General features: G+C 41.1%; 1 protein-coding gene across 1 annotated transcript in view; it reads left to right on the forward strand.

The window, feature by feature from the left end:
- The window catches only part of mei1 (meiotic double-stranded break formation protein 1), a gene marked incomplete at both ends in the record, with an annotated part of 76,523 nt that overhangs the window by 47,693 nt on the left and 9,343 nt on the right, over nt 1-19,487 (forward strand). The window contains 8 exons of the mRNA XM_080487217.1: nt 1,361-1,477; nt 4,423-4,533; nt 8,417-8,595; nt 8,914-8,998; nt 11,366-11,550; nt 15,838-15,919; nt 16,800-16,909; nt 18,086-18,217. Coding sequence (XP_080343343.1) covers nt 1,361-1,477; nt 4,423-4,533; nt 8,417-8,595; nt 8,914-8,998; nt 11,366-11,550; nt 15,838-15,919; nt 16,800-16,909; nt 18,086-18,217 — 1,001 coding nt within the window. The remainder of the gene's footprint in view (nt 1-1,360; nt 1,478-4,422; nt 4,534-8,416; nt 8,596-8,913; nt 8,999-11,365; nt 11,551-15,837; nt 15,920-16,799; nt 16,910-18,085; nt 18,218-19,487) is intronic.

The raw sequence follows: 19,487 nt of genomic DNA on the forward strand, positions 1-19,487 counted from the left end.
GGAGAACACCCAATGTGAACTCCACACAGAAAGAACCCCCAAGTCCAACGATGAGGCAAAGGTCCTTACCACATCATACCTGCGTTGCCTGTTAGAATTTCGTTTGAATTATTTTCTCCAAGGGTTTGTTAGAGTTTTGCTTACAGTTTACAGATCATAACACTCCATGGAAAGTTTTGTAGAAGTACATTTTTATAGTGTTTTGTGGTAGTTTTTCCTCAACCGGCAATCAGAATGAGACAAAAGTTTGGATAGTTAACTTTATCACGAACCCCAAATCACTAAAATACAGTTTCACTGTATAATTTATGGTAATTATCATCAATACTAGTCTCCAGGCTGATTTCACTAAGCTGAAAATCATCGATAAAACCTTAATTTAAAAATTTGGGAAGATATTTAGATTAGTTACAGAAAGGGTAGAAATGGAAGAAGGTTAAACAACTTTGACTTCTCAAAGTTGTGTGAGTTTGTTTCTGTGGCTGTGTGTCGCTTCGCTGCTACACATGCATGTACATTTGGGTGCTGTAATGGGCTATTTGTAGAGCTGTCTGCCAGGCGCTATTATTATGTCTGTGTACTTGACCAGGTTAATGAGACCAGCTAAAGGGCACAACACTGGTGTGCCAGTTGAGGATTGAAGAACTGTTGCTGTGGTTAGCCTCTGCCTATTTCTTCTTCTTCTTCTTCTTCTTTCTTTTTGCTCATCCTGAGGGGATCACAGACTGTTTTCCCTGCACATCTTCCAGTTCAACCAACTGTAATTTGCATTAATATATACTTGATATTAGCCTCGACGTGGCAGTATCCCCGAGGGCAGACATTTTAATGTTATGCACTGGAAGGAGTATGTAGATGACTGCTTTGCTTGATCTTCGTGCGCTCTTTTTCCCGTTAGAGTACTCCTGCCCTTTTTCTCTCCTTTCACCTCACGTCTCTCTCTCCAGCTTCATCAGCTCCGTTCTCCCCCCTCTTACCCTCCCCCTGAAATCTCCAGGCTCAGAATACTATGATTGAAAGTGTGCATGGTAATGTTTTTACATTCCTACATGAGTTGTCTTCACCTACTTCTTCATTTTTTGTTCTTGATGATTACTCCATGCTGTAGCTCTCACTTTTTCACAAATTACAACTTCATCCAAATGTCAATCTAAGATATTCTTTCTTCTCAAAGAAATTATTCATCTCTGAGTACTGTCAGTTTCAATCACGTTCTTTTGGGAACAGGTTTTTGAGTTTGCAAATGCAAATTTCTTTCAGTCACTTTTGTACCTACTCCACTGCCTCATCTTTGACTTTTTTATCTTTTTTTTTTACTTTAGTTTTTTTTAACATTTGTGTGTCTTTCTCTGTTTTGCAGTTGCAGTCTCACTCCCTCTGCTGCTGAAGCTGCTTTGTGTCACACAGGCCAGTGACCCGCAGTCATCCTCACCGAACGGTAATATGGAGGGAGTGCACTTCAAGCTGCTTTACCACGGTGAGCCCGAAAAGTGCCGCTGACAAACCCAACAAAGTGTTGCTCTCTTTCTTGCGGCGTTTAGCTGTCTCGCTTGCATCCTCTGGCACTCTCCGTTAAAAGCAGAGTTGGAAAACTGGCAGACTTTTTCCTGCTTCGCGTACATACACAATTATTTTGGGGTCTTGCATCAAACGTCAACAATATGGATTAGGACCGCTTATCTTCTATTCTTATTTTTCCAACATGCGTTTTTGTTTCAGAAAAGTTTTGCATTTACACAACAATGTTTTAAAAACTATGTCGGTGTACGTGAAACGGCAGAAACGCTGAAAACAATGTAGTTTTCATGGTGGGCCACTAGTGGGTGCTGTTGTTTGTTCTTCTAATGAAACCACACTCACGCGAACAGAACAATACACTATAAACAGTACCAAGGGAGAGTACAGGGACATTCGTATGGACAGATGATGAAGTTAGATTGCTTTTACAGATGACTCTCAACTATAAAACTACAAAGTCCACATTAAAAACCAAATAATCAGACTCTCACAAGCCAACTCACAGACACATATGCATCAAGTGAATGTACTAAGACTCTTAATTCTGTCCGAGATTTCATTTATAAACGGCACTTAGGAGCTGTACTAAAAGTGCTTTTAGGCTTTTATGTGCACGTGAGAAGCAGAAAAAAAATATTCAAACTTAAAGCATACGCACACACTCTGGAAGGAAATGCTTCTTTTCGAAAATAATACAATCCATCTCCAAATGTGGGCACACAGATCACAGGCTCCATATCCGAACTGTACCAGGCCGAACCAAATTCCAATGCTAAGGGTTAATTTAACGCATCACATCTCCAAGCATGCTAAAGATGAGGCAGCAGATCACAACGTGTTCCAATCACGGCTGTTTAATGGACTTACTGTCTCTGATAGTATGTTGTCTGTGATGTTGATATAGCTTAGATGAAATTGATGTGGATATAAGTTGATTTATATCTCCATGATACAACATTTTTAGCTATAAGTCACTGCAGCAGGGACAAATAACAGTCTTCATGATGATGCGGATCTATGAGCAACCCTTGCTTGTGTGACGTAAATGTCTGAGACGACTCATGCTACACATAAGTATACAGTACATCTCATATTTAAATTTTGCCTTCAGTTCACCTCATCACCATGTGTGCACTAAACCTGTCCCAGTCCTCCCGGGTTTTCGCAGAGGACCACAAATTTATAGATCCCAGCGTTTGCTTTGAAACCAGCGTATATGTCCTTCAGGCCCCATTTTGTTTGTTGTGATGCTCAGTTTATCTTCCACATACGCCCGTATGTCTTCGCTAAGTGGAGGCTTGTCTTTGATTTAAGATCAGCATCACTGACAAGCTCAGAGGAGTTTTCTGTTGATTTGCAGCTGCAGACATTAAATTACTTTACGTATCTGGCAATTTATACTCTAAACTTTTTATGATTAGGCTCCAATTTCCTTTGCTTTTTTGTTTCGATGTGTGCAGCCTTTGTTCTTCTATGACTAATCACTTAGTTGTTTGTTTTTTGCTGCATTAGTAGAACCTCCTCCTGTGCTTTACTTTACAGCCCATAATGTTTGACATTTTTAAACATCAGTTTCGTTCTGCTCTTATCGACCGGTGAGAAACAGGCATTAAACAGCAAAGCTCATCGTACTGCCTTTTATCACTTCAAAGTCTGGCTTGAATGAATCCGTGTGTGTGTGTGTGTGTGTATGTGTGTGTGTGTGTGTGTGTGTGTGTGTGTGTGTGTGTGTGTGTGTGTGTGTGTGTGTGTGTGTGTGTGTGTGTGTGTGTGTGTGTGTGTGTGTGTGTGTGTGTGTGTGTGTGTGTGTGTGTGTGTGTGTGTGTGTGTGTGTGTGTGTTGCACGAGCACAATATATGATATATTAGAGGAATGGGACATTGTGAAGGCATGTCCAGAGCAAACTATTGAACATCAGAGCAAGACAATTCTACTATATTGGTCTGAATATAAGACAATCCTGATTACAAAAACACCACACTCTTATGGAGCTAGTATATGGAAAAACTAGTTTTACAAACCAAATTCTGTTTTGCTTTTTAAGCAAAAAATGTATTGTTTAAAATAAAGACATGGAATTAAATGGGATGCACACTTACTCGTGTAACTTTTTAGATGTTTCCTTGTTACATACAGTTTTACATACAGTCTAGAGGAGGGGTGTGAAACTCATTTAATTCAGGAGCCACATATGGTCTAATATCATCCGGCGTGGCCCGGACTGGTAAAATAGTGCCATATTAGCCTTTATATTTTAACTTTTCAAGTTATTCTTTGTTGTGGTGTCAAGTAGAAGTTTTCCAAAAAGGTTTGTTTTTGCAAAATGTTGTGCAAGTACTGCCTAAAATTGCTAGAATCTTAATTTAATTTTAATAATACAGTCTAGTGCAAAATTCAGTGAAATGTCCATTAATCTTCTGTAACTGTTGCATTTTGCAGCAATAGCAACCTGACAAAGCGTGTTAAAAATTCAATGGTTTCTTTGTCATTTTGTTCAATTTGCTTGATCATTTCCTGGACCGGAGTGGACCTTCTTGCAGGGCAGATTTTCCCCACGGGCCTCATGTTTGACACCCCTGCTCTAGACTAGTGTCGTCAGTTTATTCTCTCGCACAGATCTCCTTCACAATCACTTCAGCTATCCTCACTCTCTGCTCCACCGATAGCTCGTCATCCTTGCTGCCGTCCAAAGCGTTTCAGACACTACATTTAAAAGGCTTTTCAACATTGTCCACTACTCACTTACTTTCGGTCCAATATGGTGCTTCTAGTTATGGTTAATGGTAAATATCCTTTTATGTTATATTAGTAGAAATACCTACTATTACTATTGCACTTAATGTGAATTATTGTGATGTCTTCTGGAGAGATGGGAACAAACATATGCCTGTATGTGTGTGTCAGTGAGTATCATCACAGCGAGGTTGAAGCCTACGAACACAGAAAGCCTCCTGCCGGCCTTCAGCTACCTGTACTGCTGCCTGAGTCTCTCTCCTGAACGCTGCACTGACAGAGGTTAGACACACATTCGTGCTGCCACTGTTCTTTATCATTTCCCTGCGATGCTATATCCTCTCCGTTAGCACTACATCTCTCATCATATGTACTGCCATTTCTCTCTATCATCCTTTTACCTTGTTTAACAGAAGGGACAGTCTGACCTTGATCCACGCTGCACTGAGGCACAAATATCATAGCATACATGCTGACACCCGGTGCAGAACTATACGTCCTGCTAAACCATTCTCGGCTCAGAGCTGGACATCGTCTCAGGCACTTGTTTTTTTTTTGTTACACTGTCAAATTTCAGAGCTTCTTCTCATGCACTCACACAACAGCCTGCCAAGCAGTCAGGGTTATGCTGTCATGTTGCTAAAGCAAAGTATTTTTGGTGCACAGCCTGTGATAAGGGTGCATGCACTTCCAAACGGGCGAACGCAGCCTTTTCTTTTTTCTGCATGCAGATTAAAGAAGTTTTTTTTGTTGTTGTTGTTTTTTCCCCACCCATCCTTCTTCTGAAGCCCATCAGAAGTGACATTGAGTCAAACAGAGCAACCTCCTGGCCTGGATAACAGAGAAAATAGGCCTCAGAAATGTGGGATGAAGCCAGAGACCCCAGACAAAAGCCACACGAGAAGAACATACAAATCCACATCTCTTGTCAGATGTCAATGTCGCTGCCACTTTCTTAGCCCTTCATACAGACATAGTCAAACCCTAAAACTATTTAAGGCTTCTATTTTAGTTTAATTTCACTTTAAATATGTACCACCAAATGAGCATTAGCCCTCTCAAAGTGTTTTATCTTGTTAGGATAATATATTTCATATTTATATCTAGACAGACAGTACTTTGTCAAAGAAAAGCAGCATGGAGGAAAAGCTTTTCCTTAAAGAGAAGAACCACAATCAAGAAGAAGAAGACATTTTCCAGACTTGACTCAGCTTAGGCTTACATGAGATCTCTGTTTTTAAAATAATTTCACAGCTGACTCCCTCAAACCCAAAGCACAATTAATAATAATAATAATAATAATAATTAATAATGCATTGGTTTTATATAGCCCTTTTCTTGACAGTCAAAGATGCTTTTGTGCCAAAGCACAATTGAAATCAATGAGCCAACGCATAGAATAAAAAACTGATATAGCTTTGTAACAATATAGATTAGTTTATGAAAATATTAACAGTGACAGATTGATTTGAATTGTTACATGTTGACATTTATTTGATTGATGATATTATGTGGTCCCGGATTCGAGGGTGGTTGAAGGATTTTCTGTCATGCGTTTGCATGTTTTCCTTGTGTTTGCTGAAACCCAAAATTAGATGAAGTGATATAGAAGATGGATGGATGAATATTACAATTAAGGTAATTTTCTTAACCGAAAAAAAAACCATAGAAAGAAGAAACTCAGCAGAGTTCAACAAAGGTCTGGTTTGTAAAGTGCATCTGCTGGCACGAAAACTACAATATACTCGTTGTATTACTTTGATACTTCTAATGCAGCCTACCTGCTCACCCTCTTCTTCTACATCAAAGTTGTTTCAGCCTCAGGCTGCACTGTTTCTGCTGACTTTGTGGTGTACAAGAGTAGTAAAGAATTCCTCTGTCAGAGAAGAAATTGGTACATATTGTGACTTTACTCATTATGGTTTCGTTCAAGCTCAGTATTGCATATATCCTCAGAATACAATTTCAAATGATATGAAAGTATATTCTTTTTTTTTTTGTGATACAACAGTTACGAGTTTTTAATTTTAGAAAATCCATCCATCCGTCTTCTCCTCCAGCTTTATCGAAGTTAATATTATTGATGTGGGTGTTTGCGCTACCAAGATGAGAGTCCGACTGCACCTCATTTGAAAGAAGAATACTCTTTTTATGTGCTACTACTATAGTGGAACTTAATGGCTGTAGAGAGATATTACTCACTATTAGACCGTGTTTTTAATAGGTCATCAAAATTCATTAAAGAAATAAATAAATCAACACCAACCTGTGAAAAAATGCAATATCAGAGCAGATATTAAAAAAAAATAGGGGTTGTTGTGTAGCACTCCCTCAGCCAGAGCACAAATAAGTGCACATGCAGCACATTGACAACTATATTGGGATACATTGGCCTTCAGAAAGGACGCAGAGAGACAAGCAAGCTATAGAGACACTGAAAGCAAAAACTCATTATGCACAACTAACAGCTTCAAGGTTCCAAATTATCCTGAAAAACAACTATTTTGGATTTTTAGGATTATTTGAACTTGTGGTCACCTCACGGATCCACCATCCATGTTCTATAGCACTTTATTTGATGTGCACCCCACACAGGTCACCTGTCCATCACTGGGCCAACACAGACAAACACACGTTTACATTGACACGAGCAAATTAAAGGGACACCAATTCAATCCAAATGCAGGACAAAACTTGAGCACCCTGAGTAAATCCATGAACGAATATGCAAGCTCTGAAAAGCTTCCCAGTCCAGACATGAAACCAGGATTATGTGGGGCTAGAATACTGATAACTCATCCACCCTGCACCCACAAATAATTCATTTGTCCATGCATAATTTTTCATCCAGTTAATACTGTTAGCAAGGTGTGTCGTGGAAAATTATACTAACGCTACATGGTTTAGATAAGCAGACACTGTGCGTTTGCTTCTCTGGGCTTGTTCCTACAATACAGGCACCAACATGCATGTTAGGTTCATTGGTGTCTTTTAACTGTCTGGACTGGTGAACTGTCTAGTGTACCCTGCCTTCGCTCATCATTAGCTGGGATCGGCTCCAGACCTCAGTGACCCCAAACTGGATTAAGCAGTACAAAATATGGGTGGATGGATTGTGTGTCAGCAATACTAAGTGATTGCTCATGGACTAATCAATGCTATGAACTCTATGTTTCCAGGGGTGTTTGGCCGTGATTGAGATCAACTGGATATTTATATTTCTGGGAATAAATACCTTGGGCGGAGCCCCCAGCTAGCTCAGTTGGTAGAGCATGAGACTCGAAATCTCAAGGTAGTGGGTTCATGTCCTACACTGGGCGCCTGTGGGCTCACCACCCACAGGAAAGGTTCTTAACCAGTGCAATGTGGTCTGGGTGACAGTGCTCAGACTGACACCTCCACGACCCGGAAACAGATAAGCGGGAGAAAATGGATGGATGGACACCTTGGGCAGGGGTTGGTTTTCTACCCCAACTTTGAATATGGAGAAACATGAAATTCTCTGACACCCAAGACTTGGCACCTACTTACGTCCGCCATGAATGTTTATGTTGTTACTCCACCGCACTCAGAAACCACCCACTACATGCATTTTCACTGGGCTTCGGGGCAAATTTACAAGACTACGCATTCAAACTGACACAGTTACTAATATTTACAAATAAAGAAATCAGCAGAGGCCTCCTTACTCAAATGCATTATATTGTTGCCATAGAAACTATTCATGAAGTACACCGAGGTCATCTCAATGTTTCTGTAATAAATCCTACACTCATTAGGAGTTTGCTGATAGTGTATCAGAGGTGTTAAATCAAACTTTATGATCATTTTGGAGGGAAGGATTACCATAAAATTTATAGTTTGTAGTGCTTGTGAAGCTCACTGCAGGCATACAGAGAGGTGTTTCTGGTCTATAACCTGTCCTTTAATCCAGAGTAATAAAAGTGCTTGTCAGTATCACACCGCTTCAACAAGAGTTTGAGTTATATGTGTCCAAAAGGAATCACAGCTGCCAAGAAGAGGTAAAAGTGTGTTTTCGTTTGCATTTTTTGCCTGCAGCATGTCGTCCAGCAGTCATTCAGACCGAATGCTAGTCAAACACAAGCATAGCGCAGTGACATAGATCCAATTAAAGTGTGATGACATAGTGCCATCTCCTTCCCAGCTGTCTCCATGCTGCTCTCCAACACTGGCTTGATGGACCAGCTGCAGAGAGTCATCTCCTCCTCTTCCTCCTCCGCTCCATCACTCTCTCCATCAGGTTCTCCTCCTTTGGCCCTATTGTGTTGCAGCCATCTACTCCTGTGCTCCCTCGTTACCTTGCAGCACGTGCGCTCCACTCAGGTAAAAACGGCTCGGCTCTGCTCCTTCTGTAACTTGAGGTCTTCCATCAAGAGCAAGACACAAACATGCAGTAATGTGGAATTATTCAGACATTGGCGCTGAATACAGAACTCCAATAGGATTTGCTCGGTACATATCACAGTAAGACAGCGGTGTGAAATAATGCACTTTCTTCTTTGCTCTCTGCTCAAACTGCAGGGATAATACATTCTTACTTGCAAAAATATTGTTCTTAATCTTGTTATATATCTGATTTTCACCCTCTCTCTCACTTTTTCTCTTCCTTACTTTGCTCTCACACTTTTTCTATTATTTAAGGTCCGTAAGAGCATCAGCTGGAGCCTGGACACAGCTGTGCAGCAGCTCCTCATTCGGAAAAGAAAGAACAACAATCTCTTGCTGGGTAATGGATAAAGAATCTTATTATTGGATTATTTGAAAAGATTTGCACACAGCAGTAAACCTTTCATGAGATGTGGAAGTGGGCTATATTTGTTGTGTAAGCAGAGATTACAAAGGCAATTCTGTGGAATCTTGCATGTTCTGGGTTTGCTCTTTTCTTTTCTTTTTCCCCATTTTGTTTTCATCAGATCACGGGCCTATTCAGCATCTCTGGATTTTCTCTTATTGAGGAACCTTCAGGGATTAACCCTGAGTTTTCCATACTGCGACGCTCGTTCACTTGTTACAGGGATAAATCACCCCATCAACTTATTCTGAATGTCTAGCCGGCTCTGGACCAGGTTACGTTCTCGATAAGGTCACAGTTACTATGACAGCACCGCTGCCTGACCAATCAGAGCTCTTGGAAAATGCCTTGCTTATTTTTAAAAGATTGTCATTGGTGCGTGAATTCAGAGCTGGAGGAGCAGGAAGGATGTTTTTGTTGTACGTGACTTGTTTCCAAGTCTGTTTAGCTCCACAAGGGTTGCATTTGTAATAATGAGGTTAATGATCATGCCTAACAGAACTGCAGAAACATGAATTTATGGAGGGAACATCTACTCTGCCGTCACAGTGGTGCATTAAAATACCAACACAAAACGCACTCACACGGAGGAGCCTCAAAACAACTGGATGGAAAATATAAACTAAAAGAAGAGCAGTGAGGAAGCTCTGCCCGACATGTTTCTGCTGTAATAAAGTAAAACTAAGTGATCACAGTGCCGTGCATGTCCATTTATATTGTCAAACCAATTCATAATGTATAATCTCACGAAGTCACGCATTATGAAATTGGGAATTTTCTGGTTTTGGCTGCGGCAACAGTGTTGCTTTTTGCCTGCTGGATGTGTTATAATTCTTAAAATTTTCAGAGAATAATTGCTCCTCTTTAGTCAAGTAATCTGCTTTGCAATGTTTCTCCGTGTGTGCGATTGGTCAGACACCGCAAACTCCCTTTCACGTCCATGCGCACTCATCCTGAAGGAAACACCTGGGTTAAACTACGGCGTTGATAACCTGCTCTGTAATAACGCTTATCAGGATCGCACATGTCTGGATAAGTCAACCCAGGTAGCAGTGAGATATCCTGGGAATGTTTTATCATGGGTCGTTGTATAGGCCCCAGTTTTGCCAATACCACTGTCGACTTAATCGTTTCCATAAATGTGTTCCAATTGATTCTACACAGAAATAAGCAATTAAGGATGCAATAAAGGTTGAGTCGAATCAAAGTCTCTCACTGCATTTCAGCGACGGATATTTGCAGAGTGTCAGACATCCCTGATTATTGCAGCTGCTGTCCGTGTACTGTATAAACCCGAGGGTACTAATGGGGTTCACCCCTATTTGCTTTACACACACTCCTGCACATGTAAAGTGACTGTTTTGTCAATGTTTTATCTTCTATGGAGGTAACAAAACCCCAGGCATGCATTTCACACACTTTCATTATAGTAAGTGGTCCACATCCCGCTGCAGCACTTTTGAGACAGATCATCCCTGCTGCTCCTGTGTCTCTGTCTGTCAGCTGGATAAGTGGCCTGTCAGGGTCACAGTGATGTATTGGCTCCCGCTCTCTCTGCTTCCTGCTCGCTCTCTCTCCCTCTCTCTCTCACTCTCACTCCCTCAGCCTTCACTCTTTCCGTCTTGCAATGTTTTGCCTCCCATTCAAGCCTGATTTTCCCCCACCCACCCCTCCTCCACTGTCTCTTTACTGTGTCCATCCTCCTCCTTTTCCTGCGGCTACTAATTGAGTCTTACCATCCTCCGAGAGCCCTAATCTCAGTGTACGTGGCATAAGTGCTATTCTGAAGGTTCGCAGCTCTCACTTTAGATCCCAGTGTGTTGTAGCGGCTTTTCTGGCCAGGCTTCTGTCTTTATCTCCATCTCTGCTTTGGTCCCAGAATCTCGCTGAACTTTCTTCAGGCCCACCTGACATTCTCTGCTTGCTCAGGATTCACACATTTCTTTCCTCGCCCTCCTTTTTCTGACACAAATTGCTTCCAAAAATTGCCTTCAATTCCTCTCTACTATTAGTATGCCTCAATGCTCCCGTTCCCTCTGCTACCTGATTATTCAATCTCACTCTATTTCAAACTTTCACTTCCCACTCTGTACGCTCACACACTCACTCCCTTATGCTCTGTTGTAGGCTGGTTTCTCCTGTGGCCTTACGCTCCAGATTTGTTTGCTTTCTCCTCCTTTTCCATCTCTCCTGTGTGTTCACATATTTTCCTAATTCCCTTTGCTTTTTCGTGCCATTTACCAGTCTGTCTGTCTCTCTCTCTCTCTCTCTCTCTCTCTCTCTCTCTCTCTCTCTCACCAGTGAGCTACCTGAGGTTGCTGCAAGCTCTCCTTGATGCTGACATGGCCTCTGCCGTGGTCCATCTCGGCACCAGTCCTGATTTGGTCGGGCCCAGACCTCTCGGAGTGGAAGACGGTGCCTTATATCCGCTCGGTTCCAGAGGAGCTCAACATCTCTCAACTGTTCTTCATGAGCTTCTTCTGCAGGTTGGAGCATTAAGCATCGGTGTGTGTTCAAATACTGTACATGTTTGGACTTAAGCCTGTTTACAAAATCACAGTCGGATGACTCCAATCAAGGACAGATTAGACTCCTAGAACCCTAAACTACTAAACTGCTCTTGTAGACTGAGACTCCTACAGAAAAGATACTTATGTATATTAATTTTTGCTGTATATATTCATCCTATCATTACTTTACAAGCATTTCCCAGTTCTTTATCATATGGGTTGTGCTTACTGAGCTGGGCAACAATTAAAATGCTTAATTGTGATTAATCACGTGATTTTATCATTAAACTTGTATAATTGCAGTGATATTCTCAAAACTTCAGCAATATTCAGAAACAGTGTGCTTTGTTGTTTTAAAGGTACATATAAAGAAAAGTGCAATGCCATTTGGTTAACTAATAAAAGTCATGCCATTCAGGATGGGCTTTTAAACAGCAGTGTTTCCCTTATACAGAAACATTTAAGTATTTCGCTTAATGGAAATATCCACTGACAAGTCTGTTGCCCGTATAAGAGAGCACTGGTTTAGGGCTGAATAAAAATAAAACCAAAGTTTTTCACAACTGCCACAACCGTAAAGTTTAGTATAGTTTCTTATTTTGGAACCTGAGAGAACAACACCACTAAAATTACAACGTTTTGGTCTGAATTTAAGAAAAAGTGCTTTAGTATTGTAATCCTGCGTAATATTCAGCTGCCGGTGTTATCCCAGGTTATTCCGGGTCATGTCACGGTTGCACAATGATTGGTGACTTATTGATCAAACCAGGGGGGATGACAAGCGGGATAAATGCGGGATGTTGTCGTGAACATGCCGTCTTACAGACTTTAAAGTGCTGCATCTCAAAGGCTTTGGATGGCAGTGTGGATGATGCGCTATGGGAGGAGCAGAGAGCAATGATAGCTTTTGGCAAAGCTTCCAGGCAAGAGATCAGTGCGAGAAATAGACAGAGGACACTTTTAGATTGTGTACTGTCTATAAAAAATGTATGGAACCAGGAAACATCTAAGAAGTTCAGGGAAGTTACACTATAAAGCTTGCATCCGTGTCCTCTTTCTGGTAAACAAGTATCAAATGCGAACCATGATGTTTAATTCCAAGTGTTTCTTTATTATGTGTGTTTATGTCTTTATGAAGAAAAATGTTTAATCTTGAAATCCTTTTTCCAAATATCAGCCTTGTATTGTAATGGGGCACCTTTAAATCAGAATCATCCTTTATTTGGAACAATATGGTTATAAGAGACTGGAACTTTTCTCAAATTTGCTGTCACAGCCAAGTGGTTTTGGTGCTTGGTTGTTGCTTCCCTAATTGCTCTTATCCAATAGGTTGAGATGCAGCATGACGCAGACCTAAAGCCAGGACTGCTCTACATGCTCCTGTGTCCCCTGGTCTATTCAGAGTGAATAAGCTTTTTTAGAATGTGTGATAATGGCGGCAATAAATGAATGTGATAATGTGTGAACTTGATCAGGCCTAGTAACAGTCATGAATGTGCTGGTAAAATGACTGTGTATGTCTTACTGTTATTATTGTTATTTATTATGATTATTATGTGTCCTCTCTCTCTTTTCCTGTCATCGCCTTGGTTAAACTACCTGTTTGCAAGTCATCACTCCAGAAGCAAGTGTATTTGGTAATCGTCACAATTGATGACTTCAATTGACCTCTGTTGGATTTACGTTTCACTATCTAGTAGAATTTCCAATAAGGACAGCAAGTTGTTGCAGGTAGAGGGTTTAGTTGAATAAACTTCATTATAGTGGGTGTAGCTGGTGTCAAAATCATGACAGAGCCATTATACCCTCTGATACTCGTACAGACTCACTTCTTTATTAATGCAATGTAACGTGTCTGTCTCCGCTTGTAATTATAGACCTGCTCCAAAGATTTTAACTGTGTGACTCCAGAATTCAAAGCTGCTTGGCTCACTGTCTTTTAACCAGATTCAGAGAAGCAGCGAGTGACAGATATGATATATTTTAAAACAAAAGTTTCACTCACCATTAAAGGCTTTAAGGAAGGATGCTGGTGGGTACAGGGTGTGCTCACAAAGACGGAAAGAAGCAGATGTAGGTCAGAAACGCACCACGAGAGACACTTTAATGGAAGTCTTTCACCATGAAGCTAATAGTTGAATTGTCAAATCCTAAATATTGGTACAACTTGCTCAATTGTTGCTGCTGAACTGGCTTTAACACAATATAGATTTTACATCTCAGCATGAATGAGCCAACTCCAGGGAGTACTACTGCAGCTCACATTCTCTACAATTCATGTTTATGGGGGGCATGAATTAACATAAGAGGCCACAGTCAAACTCTGCACTGTGTCGTGGGTGCCACAATAACCAGTGCATTGTATTTCACAAGTTGGAAAATTAGCTTGCCAAGGGCATTTAATCATACGGCAGTGTCTTTAAGGGTGGCAAGCCTACAGGGATTCTATTCTATTCTCTGTATTTCTCCTCATCTCAATAATTAAAGACTAAAAGATCATAAAGGCGTTATCAGTGATTATGCTCCTCAAATGCTGTGAGCATAAGATCCATGTAGTCCTATTGATGAAGCTTTAAATGCTGATATACAGTCACCCTGCTCTTTCTTTTACAGCAGAGGAAACACAAAGGTAATCTTTAAAACCTTCACAGCGTGACATTGAACCTGCTTTTCACAAACAAGGTTGTGCAGAAAATGAGATTCCAATTGATTTGGCAGTTAGCATAATGGAATGGTGCATACATCCGGAGCAATCGCAGCTGTCTCCCAGTTGTTATTCCAATAGCTGGAGCAGTGGCTCTGGTTGTTTATGACGAAAGCAGCAAACTACAGTCCTACCAGCATCAATTTTATTCTTCAAAGGTGCAGAGCTACTTGTGCTGCGTGGATACATTGTAAAAAAAAAAAACTAATCTTGTGGACCAAAGAAGTCGCTGTAAACATTTGCAGGTTAAGTCCCTGTCAGAGATTTTATTAATGATTCTATTTGTAGATGTTTGCTGTGTATTTTCAGGACAAACTGTGTGAAAGTATTGGATAATTGCATTTCATGCCTGCTTTGCTTTTCCATTTGATGCTGCATATACTGCATCACGCCAAGCTTCTGGTTCCACACCAGTGACATTTCCTCCTCTCTGTGAGACTGTAGTGCTGAGCCGAGTTTCAGTTCAATGCTTCACTGCTCAGTAGTCTGCTGTTAAGCAGCTGATATAAGTAACGGAGCGGTTCCCTTCTCCCAGCCTCTCTCCTCTCTGCTTTGCTCTCGTTCCCCTTGATGCTCCGGTTCAACCGCAGGAGGAAACGCTGCAGTTTTCACAGCTCCCTTCTCCAGCTCCTATATATTCAGCCTTGAGTATCTGGCAGCATGGTGCATAAATGCTTGCCTGGTCAAGCTTTTCTGTGAAGGTAAACCAGGAGGAGCAACTATAGCGAACAAGTATGAATTAAATAAAGGAGACAGGATCAGAAAATGTTGAGCTAATACGCTTGCCTTAGAGTCAAATTTCCACACTTTCGTTGGCACAAATCGTGCAGGGCGCCTCTCATCAACCCCACCAGAAGCTCAAAACAGGAGTCAATAGCCACAGCAGGGAAAAGCTGTTTCACATTGGTAGAAAAGATTTTGGAAATTTAATACCAGTTTGTGTATTGCACTTTATTTTATGTGGCTGGAAAATGAGCCAATGAAGAATTGGTTAAAGGTGAAAGTTCCTCTCCTTTCACTTTTCTGAGCTCTGCCCTCCAATTTCTCCTCTTTGCTCCTTTGAACCTCATTTCGTCTTTCCACTCTGGTCTGCCCTCGCTCCAACCTCTGCTCACTTCACCTCCCACTCATCCTCTCGACTCCTTTCTTTTTGCTTTCTCCTCCTCTCCACCTATGGATTAGGATCTAACTCTCCACTGTCGTCTTACACAGCCGCCTGGCCTACTTCTGTATTTTTGGACGCTACACAGCAGCCCACCACTGTGGGAGAAACATGCATTATTAAAGCGTTGCTCTGTCGTGCTCTCTCCGGTGTTCCCTTCTTCTCTCTTTTGTTTCTGATGCGTCTTTATCCATGCTGGTATCACATATATACATCATCTTCTCTTTTCCTTGTGCATCTGTTGCTGTTTGTTCCAGTATCTGCAAAGTGAGAGCTCACAGGCACATGTCACAATCCTGCGGTCCCCACGACTTACAACAATATGGCGATTTAAGCACTGGGTGATTGTTTTGAATCCTCTCTCATGTTTCAGCCTACTGTGTCTCTTTATCCGCAGAAGCACGAGTTGCTTTTGAGAGCTTCAGTCAACTGCCTGGGCTCCCTGCTGGGCTTTCTGCAGAGGAAAAGTCCCACCACAGGTACCAAACAGCGAGGCAGGCAGACTTGAGAGTGACTGTGGATAATTTGTGTGGGCACAAAGACAGCGAGAGGAAATATTTACAAATCAAGACACTTGAGGGGGTGATGGAAGCCAGCATGATTGTAGATGTTGTAGGAATCTCTTTATAGATGGTTGAAAAACTCATTAGATTGCCTCGAATCTGCCTGACTCAAGCATTTCCTTTTTTGAGCATATTGATTTCTCTATGATTAGTGTATTTAAGAAGTTTAAACTTATAAATGACTCTGTACAGTGTCTCCTCCAGTGTGTCGAGGTACGCTTGGTATTTAGAGACAAGCCACCAAAAAGCTGTGAATCCTCGAATGTGCGATTGCAATGTATTCCCTTTTCAATAACGATTTTCATTATTTACCTTACAAAATATTTTATGCATTGTAGATTTAGTATTACGACCCAAAAAAGTTTTCGAACGTCAAACGAGCAATATATGTTTTTGTATGCAATTGCGGTTCTATCGAGCTGGCTGCTGTTGACAAGTTTTACTTTCAGCTCACTGGTTTTCTTAGTTTTGTCTAATATTTTGAGATGAAATCACATTGAGGATATTAAAAAAAAAAGAAAAAGGAAAACCATTTAAAAGATTGAAAGCCTGTGATGAAATTTTGTCCAACTCTGCCATGAACCAAACTCAGGGTGCATCGTTTTGTTTTTTAATGGAGCATTTATGATTTTGTTTGTCTTGATGTTGTGCCTATTTTTCAGCATTATTTAGCTTCAGTAATTGCACCAGGGAGAGTAGAACAAAATGAAACTGAACAAAATGAAACTGCCTCTAAATTAGATGTCTCGATTTGTCATTTTTCTGCTCATGGGGTTTTTGTGTTTGTTTTCATAAGCCAAGTTTGTGGTGTGTCAAACGTGGAGTGATTTCTTCTTCCTCGACTGCCTGCTCAGCTCAGGAGAGAGCAGTCTGCTGCACCCTGCCAATCTCAAACTCATCACGCTGGTGAGTTGTCATTCACACACACACACACACGTAATGCTATATATATATATTTAAATTTGTGATTCTGTGTGCAGCATTACTTGTGGGCCCCATTGATCGACATCATTCAATCTCTGGCCAATAACTCTACCTTATCAATCATAACCAAGTGCCTAATACAAAACCCCCCATGAACCTGATCGAACTTTAAAACCCAGAACCATATCTTACCTCTCCACAGTGAACCCTCAAATGTAGGTTAAAGGTTTAGGACCCCATCACAAGTGCACACACACACACAAATTATTTCTTGTACATGGTGCTGAGTGGTAATAAATATTTGATATTAGACAGGTTAAAAGTTAATGAAGGTACTAGAAATATAGATGTATTTCGCTCACATGAGTAATGAGAGTGAATCTGGTCTCAGTTATGCAGACTGAGATAAAACAGCATGTGAGAGTTGCAGAAGTGTTGTCATCATGTTTTCTGCTGTCAGTGATAGTGAGTGATCGTACAAAGCATTTTTCCATTTCTTATTCAGTGAGCATTCAGTGAAGAAAGAAACTAGTTGCAACTGACATTTACAGTCATCATAATCACAGTCTGATTTGGGCGGTTTTGTCTGCACTTGTGATTGAGTCCTTTTCTGATTTCAATCAAACTCGTTTTAATCTGCAAAGATAACTGTTGATTTGTCTCAGTCAGTACTGTGCACTCCATATGTTTAGAGTTTTGTTTATTGTGCAGTATCAATAGGAACATATTCATCAGGTTCAGACCCATCTCCAGTATATATCAATGTGCCCAAATAGCTGGGACAGAGCTATCAACTGTGACAAGAATGAATAGAACTACAGCTTCCACAGAGCTTCAGTGAATTAGGTTTGGGATTCAGACAGGAGAAACCTGACTTATTGCAAGTTCTCCAAAATACTGAACAACTGTCCTGCCAAAAAAACAAAAAAAGATTCACAAAAAGAGAGCAGTTTTTCTAAGTATTTATTATTATTTAATCAGGTTTAGCCTCTTTAATGAACAATTGATGAAATAAGTTGATCAATAAAAATGGCACATGACTGAATAAACATGACAAAAGTTTTTATAGAAAGATGTTCAAAGCAGTGTACTACAGTGTCACGACAACACAAGATTTTCTTCTTAACATACGATCGCCTGCATTTCTGTTGTCTGCAGCTGCTGCAGGACCTTGGTACAGCAGTGCTGGAGGAGCCTGACCTGCTGCAGGTGGTGGAGGCTGCGGAGCGGAGGGGGGTGAAGGGGCTCAGCCAAGAAGCTGCACTGGCCCTAAGGCTGCTCTTGACAGAGGTAGACCTGTGTGCGCACTCGCACAGAGAGAGATATTAATTTTATGAATGTTGTCTACACATGCCTTCTGTTGGCTTCCAGTTATGGTGTTCCACTGGTTTGCCACGTTCTTTTTCATGTGGTAGACCGTGCAGTCTTCTAACATAAAGGTCAGCAGTTCGATCCCCCAGCTTGTCTTATCCACGCGAAGAAGCGTTCGCTGGCAAGACACTCAAGTCCCACATTTCTCTGTATGGTGTTTGACGTGTCAGTGTGTGTCCCTTCGTTCGACTAATGGGTGAATTAAACACATCACATAGAGTTCAGACTGCCCAAGTTGTAAGATGTCGATATAATTGAAGTACATTTGCCATTTAATTAGCTCATCTACATTGGCCGTAGGTGTGTGTGTGTGTGACTGTCTCTCGGTTTGACCTGTCCTTTGGTATGAAGATGGGTAGATGTTTGCTTCTTTTACATCTGTTTATGTCAAACAGAATAAGTCATTGATTTAATCAACAGTCAGAGGACACAGGTTCCATTCCCAACATTCTGTGTAGATTTTGCATAATATTACTGTCAGCACGGATACTCCAGGTTCCTCACACTTTCCAAAAAGATGGCGAAGGTGTATTAATGTGTGTCTCTGTGTGTTTGCCCTCTGATGGACCGGCCACCTGCCCAGGGTGTGCCCTGCTTTTCACTCAATGTCAGCTTGGATATGCTTCAGCCCCCCTGCTGCCCCGACTTTGATAAAGCAGGTATAGAAGATGGATGGATTGGTGGGGGAATCGAATTCATACACAATTCACTCAGTGTAGTTGGTTACATGCAGTGTCTATAATGCTTTTTATTTATTTGTGGAGAAGACCAGCATGAGCAGAAAATGCAGAGACAGCAGGAGAAAGCACACAGGGAATGTTTGTTTATGAAAATAAAATGGCGGGGCGCCGCACACTCAAGCAGAAAAATGCCCATTTACTGAAGTATTCTTAGCACAAGGCTTCATCATTCCTCACATGGTGGACAAGCTGTCTACCAACTATAAATGTTAAGTGATGCCTGAGCTCATTTCAACCATTTTTTTTTCCCCCAGCTCAGATTTAAAAGAGAAACACAACTCTGGCATATAATGTCACTGATTAGCAGGTTGCATTAGAAATGCAAATTTCATGAATCACAGCTTACAGTGGCAGGCAAAAGACTTGAGGAAAAACCAAGAATAAGCCATCCTGGTATTCTCAATTTCTAAGTTATTTTTGCTAAAAAGCTCGTGTCTTTTCAGAAAAAC

Source organism: Lipophrys pholis (assembly GCF_963383615.2).
Source record: "Lipophrys pholis genome assembly, chromosome: 19".
Taxonomy (NCBI): domain Eukaryota; kingdom Metazoa; phylum Chordata; class Actinopteri; order Blenniiformes; family Blenniidae; genus Lipophrys; species Lipophrys pholis.